A 13550-nucleotide genomic window follows, 5' to 3' on the forward strand; every position below is an offset into this window, starting at 1 on the left:
AAAATGTTGAAAGAGTATCGAGACGTAAAGATTTCATCGAAGAGCGTCTGCTCTCTTTGGCACAGTCAGAAAATCATTAACAAAATTAGTAATTAGATCAGGAAAGTGACTCGAGGGATGGAAAATGATAAGAGGATTATTTTGCTAATAACAACAGCTGTAATTAGCGAAATTCAATGAATCGACTCAGGATTTTCCATCACTTCGATGCTAAAATATATCCTCCTGTACTTTCGTTATTATCAAAAACGTAGAAAGTCATGGTGGTGAACAATTATTCAACATAATTAATAGAATTATTAGTACGTAATTACACCGATACGTACAGATCACTCATAGGGTTATTAAATGTCCTAGAGGAATGATTGATCACGGAAACCCCTGAGATCGCAGGTGCATGTAATTAAATTAAATGAGATAATTAATGCGAGTAATTAGCGAGAGATACGAATGAAATTTTCATTTGTCTTCGTGAATTATAAGGGATAAATATTCATTTACAAATTTATTCCCATTATCAAGAAAATATTATCAAAATTCAACGATTGAGGTAATTAGCTCATTTAATTTAATATCGACGTATGTTTAAGGATAAACAAAGAATTAGGTAATTGAATGAAAAAAAAAATCATTAGAAATAGTTTTGAGTGACGCACACACGAGTTCCAAGTGGATTAGAGGCACATGTGTGTAATCAGTGCCTAAGGATTAATTAATCGATGAATTTGTTAATTAATCGTGAGAAATCCACTGATTGGAGAGGAAATTATACCCGCAATTATCTGGGCAGGACATCGATTACGAGAAAAATGTTAAAGGAATTTATTTCGGAGGAGGATATCTCCCACGCAAATGTCTCACGACATTTTCCTCTAACGTCAACGGTTTTCGGTAGAATCGGGTTTTCCTACTCCAAGGAAAGAATCATTGGAAGGAAAACGTAATGCATGTGTATGGAAGACTGCAGTGAGATGTAAATGAGGGAGATAATTACACGAAGAAGATGAAAATGAAACTTTGTATGTAAATTGGAGGAAATAAACAGTTGAACTCTGATTATTATCAAATTATTTTTGTTAATTTATTCATATAATTAAATGGAAAAATCCATTGTCGTCTCCAAGAAGGAGATTTACGTTATTCAAGTAGAAAAAGTATTTTCATTTGCATTAAGGCATTGAAATTTAAACGATTCCAATTCATTGATGATTTTAAAACGAAATATCAGTCCTCACCTTCGATGGGCTGATCAAATTTTTCGATAAACTCAAAGACATTGGGAAAATACTGTTGAGCCATGACGAGAGCAGCTTCCTTGCTCGGTATATCGAGGCCAGTCTGTCCTAGGGTGTAAACATACGGTAAAAATGCGATATGCCTCATGATATCGAGCCTGGCGTCAGCATCCTGAGGCAGTCCCTCCTCAACCCCCTCAGCCATTCCCTGGAAAAAGCCGTCAGGGCCCCCCGAGAAGATCCTGGAGTTCCAGAGGGCATTCCCCAGGTCATTCCCATACCCCAGAACCTTCTGCACATCCTCCACGAATTCTCCCCTGAGTCCAATTCTCTGGAGCTCCAGACAGGTTTCCCTGTACATGAGTAGTAGACCACAGATCCTGGAGATGAGGGCACAACTCCTGCTGCAAAAGGCTCCATAAACGACTGGTGATGGGGCGATAATAAGTCCTGGTGTGTCAGAGGTCTTTACCAGCATGTGAACCTCTTCGTAAAAACTCAGCGCCTCGTTGAGGATCAGGGGATCATTCGAGGACGAGTTCAGCCCCTTTATCACGAGATCCTGGACAATGGCGAGGGTTGGGGGTAGAAGATCTGTCAATTCGTTCGAGGGTTTTTGCCCCAGGAAGGGAGATGACTTGATATCTGCCCCAAAATTCTGATTAACGAATATATTTCTCAAAAATCTACGGAGGGATCGAATTATCCTGCATCTCTGGGTAATCGTCGACTCCAGAAAAATCTCCTCGAGGTGTGGGGCTAGGGTGTCCTGGAGTTCTGTCGCACTGATGTGCGTGCACCACTCGAGAATTCCCAGGAGTTGAGGGCGATACTCCCCGGATTCGTAAGGGAGATATTCCAGGAAGAATCGAAGAACCACTGGAATCCCCTGCTGCATGTACCTGCAGAATTCAATCGTCATCTCCAGCAGCTGCGTCTTCTGCCCCTTGGAGAATCTACTGGACTCCAGTATGAAGGCCCTCCTCAGGGCATTATAAAGATTATGAGAGAATCTGCTCTGATACTCGTAATTAGCGAACGTCAGGAAGTGATACCCTGCACTGTTGGCAAGCAATGATGTTGCATTTGTGGGTAATTCCACGCTGAAGTAGTACTTCCCCACGTCCGTGATATTGCTGAGATCAAATATGGACTTTGTGGTTTTATCTCGATAGATGCTCGAGCCCATCTGGAAGTACCTGATGGAGGGAAGCAGTTGCTCTGTTTTTTTTCCATCTGCATGCCTGATTATATTCCAGTCAAAGTGCTCTTGACTCTGGATGTCCCTCTGCGAGCTCCTACTCTTCGCTTCCTCGAACCCCAGACGAAATACCTCGGGGATGGGCTTCCACACACTCTCCAAATTGAGGGATGGTATCTTCTCTGGGACTAGCTCTGGTTTATACGACTTGAATAAAGACAGAAGAGCTGACAGGTGCTTCGGGGGTTTGGTGTACTTGTCCTGGAGACGCAGCAGACGAAATACCTGACGACGAGCCACGTCTTCTGGCTTTGTCATTAGATAGACTAATTTTGCAGTGGGAGATTCCTGAAAATTCAGGGAGATTATTGAATTTTATTTCCATATTCTAGATTCCTTGGGAGATAAATTCTGCAATGGCTCACCAAACGCTCCTTCTTCAACATATTATGAAAAAAACAATCGTAGTAGGCGTTAATCGTCTGTCTGTCCACCAGCTGATATTCCCAGAGACCTGTCAACCACTGGATGATAGTACTGGCGACAGTAATTGGTAGATCATTCCACTTGTGGAACCAGAAGTTTATCACATCCTCGACGATTTTCTCCGGGACTTTGTTCCTGGGGATGAGGCAGTGGATCAGAGGAACACATAGACCTGCCCGCAAATCAGTGCTCGTTATCAGATCGACAATTGTCTCGATATCTTCAGTCTCAAGTCCTCCTCTTGCTGCCTCGTCCTTCAGAATTGTTATCGCCTCCTCAGCCCCAAGAGCTTTCTTTCCTTTTGTTGTCTTCAACTCCTTCAATCTCTTCAGGGCACCTGCCTTCCTCTCATCGTCTGCCATTATTTTTTTTTTGTCTTGAACAGTCACTAGATTTTTTGACTCTTTGACACTTTGCGATGCTCTCTCTCGTTTTTCGAGGTGTCAATTGTCTTTGGCACCTCGGAAATTCCAACTGTCAAAACTTGTCAAGTCGTATGACTATTGTTATGATACTGAGGATTTTCCCGCCATTTTTGGGGATTCTGGCGCCACTGTGGGTAGAGTTATAATTATTTTTTGAAAAAACTTGACATGAGCACTCGCCCATTATTTCGCAATAAATTGACGACAACTTCATAGCAAACTGAACGTTCTCCTGTCAACATTGACTCTGAGATGTGGGAATTACGTGTAAATAATCATATAAAAGATTGACAGCTGGTAGGAGACTTGAAATAATTAGTGACAATGTGGCAAACGAGAATGGACATGACTCGAGACGAATGCAGAAAGTGTCTCAGGTGTTTGGGTAAGGTTATGTCAATTCAGGAAGAGCATCATCTCCAAGAGATGCACGATAATTTCCTTCTAAAATTACCCTGACATGATTTTCCCACGAGGTACCCATTTTTCTTCATTGAATTCCCCTCGTCCTTCTCCCTGACACTCAATTTATCATCAAAACGTTCACAAGATGTTTTGTATTTCTCCAGAGTTTATGCTAATTTATCGCGAATTCTCTGATTTTTTTTATCGTCATGAAGCCACAATAATTCGGGGTTTGGTAAATTTTTTTATTTATTGCTCTGGGACAGAGTTGGATGCCTATGGAAATATGGTGTCGGTGTTGAGGGCCCAGGGGCCCTTTACCGATGACAAGAAGAGACTTCTGGAAGAATTGACGAAAGTACTTCATATCTCGAATGAAAGGCATCGAGCGGAGGTCAGACGAGCTGCCAATGATGAAAAACTGTCAATTATTGCTGAACAATTGAATGGGCCAAATACTTGGACGGATTGGGCGATCGAGGGAAGGAGAACAATTCCTCTGTTGCCGCGATTAAAAGCTCACACAGCATTCACTGGTTTGGCGAATAGTTTATCACTGGTAATAGCAACTGCTAACGAAAAGAAAGTGCCATTCGAGGAGAGACGAGCTGAGTCAATAGTTAAAACTGAGACATCTCTCGATGATGTGCCCCCTGAGAAGCCCCTGCAGAAGTTACCACCGAAGACTCGTGGGAGAAAGCGAAAAAAATCATTACCAGATAATTCCCAAGACCTGAGAAATCCCAAACTGAGTACCAGTGATATGTATAATCATGGTGCAATTATTAGGACGATAAGTAATGACTCAAGTAATGAAATAAGATCATCACCACTGCCGTTTAATTCCGCTGATGTTGTAAAAAATCATGAGACATCAATATCGAAATCCCCAGGAGTTCCTCAACCCCAGGAAGACCCTCCATCGCTACCCCAAAATTGTACAGTACCTCCAGAAGATAAAATTCAAGATAGCGAAAGCACAAGTACGATAGCTTGCCAATTAGAGATAAAACGAGCGTCAGACACTGCCATTACAAAAATTAATTACGATATTAATGACGAGGGTGAGGTGGATCCCGAGGGTTGGAATTCCATTCGAGATGAAGATGCAGTGAAGGTGGAGGTGGATGAGATGATTAAAGAAGAGATAGACAGGATTGAAGAGAGCGAATTTGATAGAGTTAATGAGGATTATCCTGAGGAGGTGAAAGTGGAGAATTCATTGGGTACATCGAATTCATCGAGTGTGGAGAGGATACAAAGTACAAATAGCGAGGAGAATTCGATTGTTTCTGATGGGTCAGGGGGCAACTTCGAGGATGATCTAGGGTCCAGGGTTTCATCGTCTGAAGGGGAGAGGAGTAATTCCAAGGCTGAAGTCCTCAATGATGAAGTTGTAAAAAAGAGAATTAAATTGAACTTCAATAACACAATAAATATCAGAAGTTTAAATAAATCTAGATTTGGATCGAAAAAAAATATAATTATGGTACAAAAAGGAATGAAATTATCGCACGCCGGGGAGGACAGCTCTAATGAATTAATTATAGAGGACAATTTACGAATCTCCAGTAAACCCGTCGTGATAATGCCAGAGCAGTTTCCGAATAATAACGAGCAGATAATAAATCAAGGTGTTGAAAAATCAGTGGATGCTGTTGTGTTGGGGGTCAGGCAGGATGACTTAGACTTGGAGAATCACCACGAGGATTTCTTTGATATGAACTCCAAGACTGGCTCAATTGATTCTACTGGAGAGATGAGTCATTGTGTAAATACTGAGGACTTGGGGCAGGATGAAGGGCTGGGAGATGCAATTGCTGGAGATGATGAGCAGAGGTGAATTATTTGAATATTGTTTTTGAATGATTTTATTTTCATTGTGAATTTTTATTGCAGTAATGACTTTTCTGGGGGTAATTGCGAGGGAGAGACGGAGGAAATGATTGAAATAACTGAGGAAACTGTTGATGGGGAAATACTCATTGAGGGGGAGAGTGAGACTGTTTTAATGGATGCTCAAACTGAAATATATAATTTCGAACCGACTGGTGAGTTTTTTTAAAATCTTCATTGAAAATCCAGGAAAATCGTTTGTTTAATTTTCTAGATGACACCGTGTGTGAAATTCAAATTGAAGAGGCAGTTTCATCACCTCTTGACCTATTTACCACATCTCTGCCCTCTGAAACAATTGCCCTGGAGAATTATCCCTCCGAGGGCTCACTAACTCTCGGTGATGATCCCCCAGTGCAGACGTCTCACGTCGAACAGCTCAATCACCTCGACTCGTAACAAATTCTATTACCCCGAGAGAATAATCCTAAATTGTTGAATTCTTCAATTCCCAGTGGGAAAAAAAAACCAGTGAAATCATCAGAACGTACCACAGCTTGAAGAATATTATTAATATATATTTTATACGTGTAAATGTAAGTTTCGAGGATTTTTGTTCACCAGCGTTAGCAACTTTTTTTTTTATTTATGTAAAGAGAGTAATCGATGTCATATAAATTATTAGTGTAACCGAGGGCTTTTGAGAAGATCAGATTTATTTTTAAACAACACCGATTGCTCATTGAATTTATAATCTAAGTTATCGAGATAAGTGCCAAGAATATTTTTTGCAAGATTTCGTAAGAAAGAAAAAATTGATGGAAAAGATTATTAATTGTGGAAGAGAAAATAAAATGAAATTATGCGGAACGAGATTATTAAAAAATTTAACCGATGAATCAATTTTCGATTTCTTTATCGTTTCTTCATGATGGATTGATTAATTAGAAGAGGAGAGAACATTCATAAAATTGTTAAAGAGTGAAAAAATTAATTTCTAGAAATGACTACTGAGAAATTTATTTATTTAATTAATGATAAATACGTGAGAGTATTTCAATAAATTAGAGAACTCTGGTTACTGCAAACTCAGTGGTTTTTATTATTCTTTATCGTGTATTTGGTGTTATCAACGTAAGAAAATTTATTGTTTCTCATTTTTCTCAAATTATCATGAATTATCTTAAAAGGAGTGGATTTCTTTAATTAATAAGGACGAGGTGGTGGCCCTCCTCTCATCATTCCTGGAGGTGGTCCCCTCATGCCTGGAGGCCCCATGGGTGGCCCTCCACGTCCCATTGGAGGCATTCCTGGTGGCATTCCTAGACAAATTCAATTGAATGAGAATTTTCCGAATAAATCTACTGAAATGACTGAAACAATGACCAAAAAATAATTACCCATCATGCCAGGAGGTGGTCCCATCATTCCAGGTGGTGGTCCACTGACAGGCATCCTAGGTGGACCCCCAGGATGCATCTGAGGTGGTGCAGATACCTGCCCTCTTCCAGCTGGTGTCATAATCTGTTGGGAAGGACCTCCAACACCTCTCACTGGCCCCTGGAGACCCGCAGGCACTCCAGCAACATTTGCTGGCATTCCTCTTCCAGCAGCACGACCCATTCCTGGACCTGGTGCTGCTCCTGGAATAGGAACTCTTGGAAGACCCTCCTCGGGGGGTGGAGGCCCCTCCACCGTCAGGGATACGATATTTTCACCCCTCAGAAGAACAAAACCCAGGACTCTCTTCTTCTCCTTCTCAGGTTGCTTCGTATTTTTGGGCTTGACTTTGCAGAACTCCTCGCAGTCACCCAGGATCAAGTTCATGTGCTTGTCGAAGGCCTTGAATGTACCAATGAAGGTCCTGCTATCCTGCAGGATTATCCTCACTCGGTAATTTATATGCTGGAGCATCTTATTATTTTTTCCAATCGTCTGCAATTAACCATTATTCCATATTATTCTCATTATTACTATTCTAATAATTTTTTCGGATTCCATTCTGTTATTAATTTATTAATTTATCAAATGCATTTTAAAACGTTGACGTCAAGGTTATGTTTAAGACGCGCATTCCACTCTTCAATAATTCGAATTCATGGAAAAATTGGAAAATGATTAATAAATCGAATTACTCACCATTTTGACGAGTGTTTCTGGATTTCACTTTCGTCAATAAATTTTTATCACTGTGCAATGATAAAAAGATGCTCAGCAATCCGAGGATGTCACCGGCCCAAAATTTATCCAGGTTATGATTTTTTGGAGTTCGATAAATAAAAAATGGCGGTGCTATGTCGTTTGTATCGAAATTATCGACTGGGTCGATAATTAGTTGTTTTTATCGCCACCGGGTGTCGCTAGGAGTCCATCGAGATCTCGAAGATTTCCGTTAGAAAACAAAAACACCGGAGACGATGCGTAATCTCTGAATTCACGAGTGTAAACAGATATTCACGAGGATAAAAGTACAAAACATTGTAAGGAAATTGATTCCTGTCGAGACTTGATCTCAGAATATTTTAATCCAATACAAAGAACAGAATCATCAGTTCGTCAACCACCAAATAAAATATTGTGTTAAACAAAAGAAATCGTATCCTTAAATCAAATAACAATAAAAAAAATATCGTGATAACAAAGAAGACAAGAATTGACAAATCGAGGATGAGAAGGAACAATGGAGGGCGTCCATTCGAGTCGAAATGGAGTGAGAGATGCCGATCAAGTAATCATCGATTGGATAATCTCGATCCAGACCAGTTGAGACATGAAAAAATGGTAATTGTGAACTAATGGAGTGATGACCAGTGATGGATTCATCTTTAAATCGATTTACTGAGTTCGATGACCGATTTGATGGGATGGATGGACAAATGGGCCTTACGCAACGTCAAAAAAATATCATGGCTGATAATAAAAGGTAAGAGTAAAATTACTTGCATCATCATCGAAAAATTCATGACTAAGGAATAGGCTAAGTGGGTCATATCCGGTCTGTGCACCTTGAAAAGGCATTTTAAAGGGTCATTGTCCCTTAATGGCCCTTTCCTCGGACATCGGCCCCTTTGCCAGTATATTTTTACTTTCACCGATTTTAAGTTACATAAAGTCAAAATCACGTCTTCAGGGGAGTCTAAAAAATAGCTACACTCGAAACCAAATATTCAATCAACTTTTTTACCGTAAATAAATATTTAGGAAAACAATTCAATTATTAAAATTCAATAAAATTTATGCACTTGATAAATGAGGTTAATTAAATTCGATGTAGGATAAGAATTATTGAATAATCAGATTTGAAAGAATAATTCTATTGAATTATTATTTCATTATTATTCAATTAGTTATCACTGATTGTTGATTACCAGTGAATTAATGGATTGAGGAGTTCTGAGAATATCTGTGATTGATTTAGATTGTTATCGTGGAATCGAGTGTAGAAAATTGAGTTTTAAAAAATTTTAACGATTTATCTCCAAGTGGAAGTACCTCTTGAGAATGAAAGTAAATAGAACTGCGTAGTTTGCGTGAAACTACGCACTAAATAAATTCTTTCCCTCGTGTTTGGGTCGTAAGCTCCCCCTCGAATGAATTCTACCCCTCGACGAAGCCCATCCGATCGTTCCTTGTCCAAAAATTCGACGCAAAACCCAAATGGGGTAAACAAAGTCGACGTGATCAGCATCATCGAATTTATATCGAGTAAACAGACTCAAAGAACATGCGTCATTTGCGGGAAATCAATTTGAAATTCTTCCATAGATAATTGCATTAATGAAAAAATAATAATTAGCTCGAGATATCGTTGTAGATTTATTTCACTGCGGAATATCAGGAGACATCAATGACAGGATAAAGAGTGATGGGTTTAATTTCTTGAAAAAATCAATTGACAATTACAGTAATATAATATAAGCAATTATATTATATATCTGAATTGATTGAGGGAATGGCTGTAGTTTTTTAGGAAAATAAATAGTCGCGATATGGATGAGGTACGAGTGGGTGTCAGTGGTGACAGTAAAATAAAAATAAGATGGCTGTCAACAAGGGTAATAATGACAGCAATAAAATGTTCAAAATTATTCGAAAAAAAAGGCGTAAATTGGCTGATTAAAGCGACGACTGCAGCTTTTCGTGTAAATAGATTTGATAAAAGAGTTGGATAAGGTATGAGCGGTGAAGACGGTTGTCAACAGTGACAGCGAGGGGTGGGGTTCATTGACCGAGCAGCACGTGTGGTAATGCCCCAGAAAGTCAGCTCGTGTAAGCAATAAAAAATAATAAGAAAGAGTGATAGGCTGCACCGTGAGGAGCGATTTTGTGCTCGCTTCGTTCAAGGACGTAGACCTAATGCATCTGCTTTCTCCTCGAGTCATCTACTTTGTTACGTAATCATTTCGAATACGGGTCACGTAAATATGAAGAGAGATGATGATTCGACAGATAAAATTTTATTTTTTTCTACTGTCAATCATTCAGGGGGAAATGCCCCAACGGTTTTTCCGGGGGCTCAAAATATTAGATTGCACGTGTGGATATTATTATCATTAATTTTATTTTTAAAAACGATATTTTAAAAATATAGTCACTCGAGTTTTAATTAATCTTTCATCTCTAAAATTAGAACTGTCAAAAAAGGCGTCTCATAGCAACTGCAGAAATGATTTATGATAAAAAAGAGGTCGACAACCGAAATTAACTTGCACTCCAATATTTATTTGTAAATATTTATTTCAATTCGGAAGTGAATACTTTATTCGGTCGATACAATCCTCCAATTGACTTCCAGTCCTTGATAAGATAAAGAAGCAAATCTTAATTGAAAAAAAAAAAAAATATTGCACAATCATCGATATCGCTGTTTGCTCTGTTCAGCTTCCCTCCACTCCTTCATGTTTTCGTCTCCAATTGATATCGCAAAAAAAAAAAAAGCCCGCCAACTTGTGCTCCAAAACGAATGAGCCCCACCATCGATTTTTATTTCGGCTACACGTGGAGAGTAGAGAGAGATAGATACTCCGAATTCGGCGCGTGCGAGTCCTTTCGTTCTTTTTTTTTTTTTTTTTATTCTCATGGGGGAACCCGATGGGCTCTACCCACTCTATCAGCCTTTACTTGTTTTTCAGACTTGACTGATAAACTGGAATATATTTTCGATGAGGAATCAGTGAAGAACTGAATAAATTCAAGTCCCCTTTGACTATTGACCAGTTTTTTTTATTTCAGTTGAAAATTTTTTAATTTGCGGGAAATGAGAATTTTTTAATTTGCGGGAAATGAGAATTTTCGATAACTGAATTATCGTTAAAATCGGGTATTTAAATTTTTTTTAATTTTATGTGAGTGAAGGGTTCGTATGGGTTGAGTAATCCTGATAAACACAAGTTAAGGTTTGAAATATTTTATTAACCTTGATTATGTCATCCAAAAAATGACCCTGAGCTGTATTTGCCTATTCACGGCATTTCGGTTTCAGTATAGCTTCTAAGGTCGTTGCGGCATAGCTTAAAACAAGTCGAGTTGAGATTGGTCAAGGTACGACAAGCCGGCTCTAGACCGTTTTTCCCCACTACGCAATATCTCTTCTTTCCTCTCCCCACTCTATTGACTATCCCCACCTCAATCCACTGGACTTCCATCTCACTCTGCTATGAGAAAGAAATAACACCGTCGATATTAAAATCCTCGAATTTACGAGGTTTCAAAGTAGATCGATTACAATGCTTCCATTCGGAATAAAAAATAACTGCACTCAGTGCGCAAAATCGGGGATAACGCACGCCAGGTGCTTTCTCGATTTTTTAACGTCCTGCAATGAAATACCGATACATGTGCGAAAAAGTACTTTTTTCACCCGTGGGATTATCGTTCGCCATCAGTTCGTGTTGAACTCCCATGACGTAAAAAGTTACTTTTCCGCACTCGTACGGAAAGTCGCACTTTTCGGAGGGCGAATTCTCTAATGATTGATTTAACCCAATTAATCAAGTCTAAATTGAATAATATTTTTTGTTTTCAGTGCGCAGGCAGTAAAGCGGGTGTAATGACTCCGGGTATCATTTTTTTCACTCGGTCGTGACAGAGAGAAAAATTCAGCTTTTGGCAGAGATCCACGCTCCTGTCGTCGACGACGTAGCAGAGGCAGTCGATTTGGTTTTCAACATTTACACGTGCTGCACACCGCCAACCACACGAGTGGGTCATTGCACTGAGGTACTGCTCAAGTATGATATCGTTACCCCGACACTTGTCGATGGTCTTTTTTCTCCCTCCCTCTCTCTCTCTTTTTTTACTTTATTTATTTTTTTTTTAAAACGCCCGCAACGAATTGCACGCTCTGTGAATTTTATTTTCGGGCTTGTGCTCCTTCTCGACTGCCTTTCTACCTTTTCAATTCCGGCAGTGCAGGGTTTTTCGGAGCCATCATTCCACGGCCATTTAATTATTTATTTCTATTCTTCTCGGGTATCTCTAGTTTTTTAAATATTCAAATTGAAATTCCGCCAATTTCGTCCTGGGAAATAGAAAATTTTATATCATATGGGGTAGAGACGAATTTCAATCATTTGTTATTTAATCATCAAAAATCGCTCGCATTCCGAATTAAAACGGTAGCTGGTGAGAGAACTAAATCAGTAGCAGCCTTGAATTAGCACCAATTACATACTGTGTAAACACACGTTTGAGAAAATATTCACCCGAAAAATAAGCTAGAGCTACAGCTCATCAATCATTCATTCTGATTCATAAGAGTTGTGAGGCGTTTACGAGAGCAGGGGTTTCTATGGGGATCCCTTCCTATTTTTTTTTACAACTATCCCTCCACCTTTCGAGGGGTGACACGTGTCTCTTGAGATTCATTCGTCCGTCAACAATTCGATAAGAGAAAATGGACTGCGCATTTTTTCACGAAAAAATACGTAAGTCTTCTTTGAATTGTCCAAAAGTCTTTGATGATGAGCAATTATTTTTTCTGATCTAATACCCGCCAATAGAGAGATTGTCAATAAAAAATCGCAGTAAATGCGCGCGCAACTGCGCAACGGGGAATCCCCGAGCGCAATCCACTGCTGCGCAACTTCCGTTCGATTTTTCGTAACGCGACATATTCTCGGAATTTTTTATTCACTCGATTTTCACCTGCTTTTCACATGTGTTTAGACTTGTTATGTCACGTATACTCTATTATACATTCTTATTGTCGTTGTAACTCTCGTGGAGATACGTGTCCCTGAGGGTCGGTAATTTCATCAGCCACCGGCTGTAAAAAAAAAAACGAGAAAAAACACTTACACCTACTGTGGCCTTGAGATACTCTAGACTCGTGAAATTTGTCCTAGATTACTCTGGAGCTCGTAAACAAGAGAATTGAAAGCGAGAGGCGAATGGGTTGAGAAATAATTAAAGACTTAAACACTTGATCAATTAATCAATGGTCACACATCCAATTACCAATCGAAGATGGAGTTGAGTAATTTTTTTTTGCTAGTCAATCGTGAATTTATCTTTTCAATTATCACTTTAAATGCCTCCGGCACCAGTGACACATGAAAATATTTGCAAAACGTGTGGGCAGGGCAAAATATTGAATTTAAAAAAAAAAAAAAGAAGGGGCGTTTTACCGCGCGTGTCGATCTGCGTGAAAGAGTCGAGGTGAAAGCGAAACACATGACGTATGTGTGAGTGCGCGTGTCATACCACACGCATGTCACCCCTATCAATGACGCAGTCAATATCAGTCTGAATTCCCTGTTTGTGGAGGTAATAAAAATGCGGGATAAGTTGAACGATATTGTGGGTTTAGCTTTAGTGTTGGTGTTTTTTCTCGTGTCGGTGAATTGCACGCGTCAAAGGCACCGCAGGTCATGCCATACTCTGCATTTATTTCTTTGGAATCTTCTTCATTCGTTTATTTCACGGGTAATGGGGCTTAAAATGGCTTTTTCTTTCGACTTA

General features: G+C 39.4%; 3 protein-coding genes across 3 annotated transcripts; 1 reads left to right on the plus strand and 2 right to left on the minus strand.

Moving 5' to 3' along the window:
• Positions 1-1079: 1079 nt before the first annotated feature.
• LOC105266172 (uncharacterized) lies at positions 1080-3441 on the minus strand. Its single transcript, XM_011304122.1, has 2 exons — positions 2862-3441; positions 1080-2784 (listed from the first exon to the last, which is right to left on the minus strand). The coding sequence occupies exons 1-2, from the start codon at positions 3282-3284 to the stop codon at positions 1225-1227; spliced, it is 1983 nt and encodes a 660-aa protein (XP_011302424.1). The 5' UTR covers positions 3285-3441; the 3' UTR covers positions 1080-1224.
• A 109-nt stretch (positions 3442-3550) lies between these two features.
• On the plus strand, positions 3551-6373 carry LOC105266173 (uncharacterized). The gene is made up of 4 exons (XM_011304123.1): positions 3551-3732; positions 4019-5591; positions 5652-5803; positions 5863-6373. Exons 1-4 carry the CDS (start codon positions 3672-3674, stop codon positions 6045-6047), a joined length of 1971 nt encoding a protein of 656 aa, XP_011302425.1. The 5' UTR covers positions 3551-3671; the 3' UTR covers positions 6048-6373.
• A 293-nt stretch (positions 6374-6666) lies between these two features.
• SmB (small ribonucleoprotein particle protein SmB) lies at positions 6667-7850 on the minus strand. Its single transcript, XM_011304124.1, has 3 exons — positions 7728-7850; positions 6989-7523; positions 6667-6910 (listed from the first exon to the last, which is right to left on the minus strand). The coding sequence occupies exons 1-3, from the start codon at positions 7728-7730 to the stop codon at positions 6795-6797; spliced, it is 654 nt and encodes a 217-aa protein (XP_011302426.1). The 5' UTR covers positions 7731-7850; the 3' UTR covers positions 6667-6794.
• Positions 7851-13550: the final 5700 nt, after the last annotated feature.

This window comes from Fopius arisanus, unplaced genomic scaffold (genome assembly GCF_000806365.1).
Source record: "Fopius arisanus strain USDA-PBARC FA_bdor unplaced genomic scaffold, ASM80636v1 scaffold00036, whole genome shotgun sequence".
Taxonomy (NCBI): Eukaryota; Metazoa; Arthropoda; class Insecta; order Hymenoptera; family Braconidae; genus Fopius; species Fopius arisanus.

Bases quoted from the DNA above. Each gene is read 5' to 3' on its own strand.
- LOC105266172 (XM_011304122.1), bottom strand. From the start codon at position 3,284: ATGGCAGACGATGAGAGGAAGGCAGGTGCCCTGAAGAGATTGAAGGAG. The intron at 2,785-2,861 runs GTGAGCCATTGC...CTGAATTTTCAG, and splicing joins TGTTGAAGAAGGAGCGTTTG to GAATCTCCCACTGCAAAATT.
- LOC105266173 (XM_011304123.1), top strand. From the start codon at position 3,672: ATGTGGCAAACGAGAATGGACATGACTCGAGACGAATGCAGAAAGTGT. The intron at 3,733-4,018 runs GTAAGGTTATGT...GCTCTGGGACAG, and splicing joins AAAGTGTCTCAGGTGTTTGG to AGTTGGATGCCTATGGAAAT. The intron at 5,804-5,862 runs GTGAGTTTTTTT...TTAATTTTCTAG, and splicing joins ATATAATTTCGAACCGACTG to ATGACACCGTGTGTGAAATT.
- SmB (XM_011304124.1), bottom strand. The intron at 6,911-6,988 runs GTAATTATTTTT...GAATTTGTCTAG, and splicing joins ACCACCTCCTGGCATGATGG to GAATGCCACCAGGAATGCCT.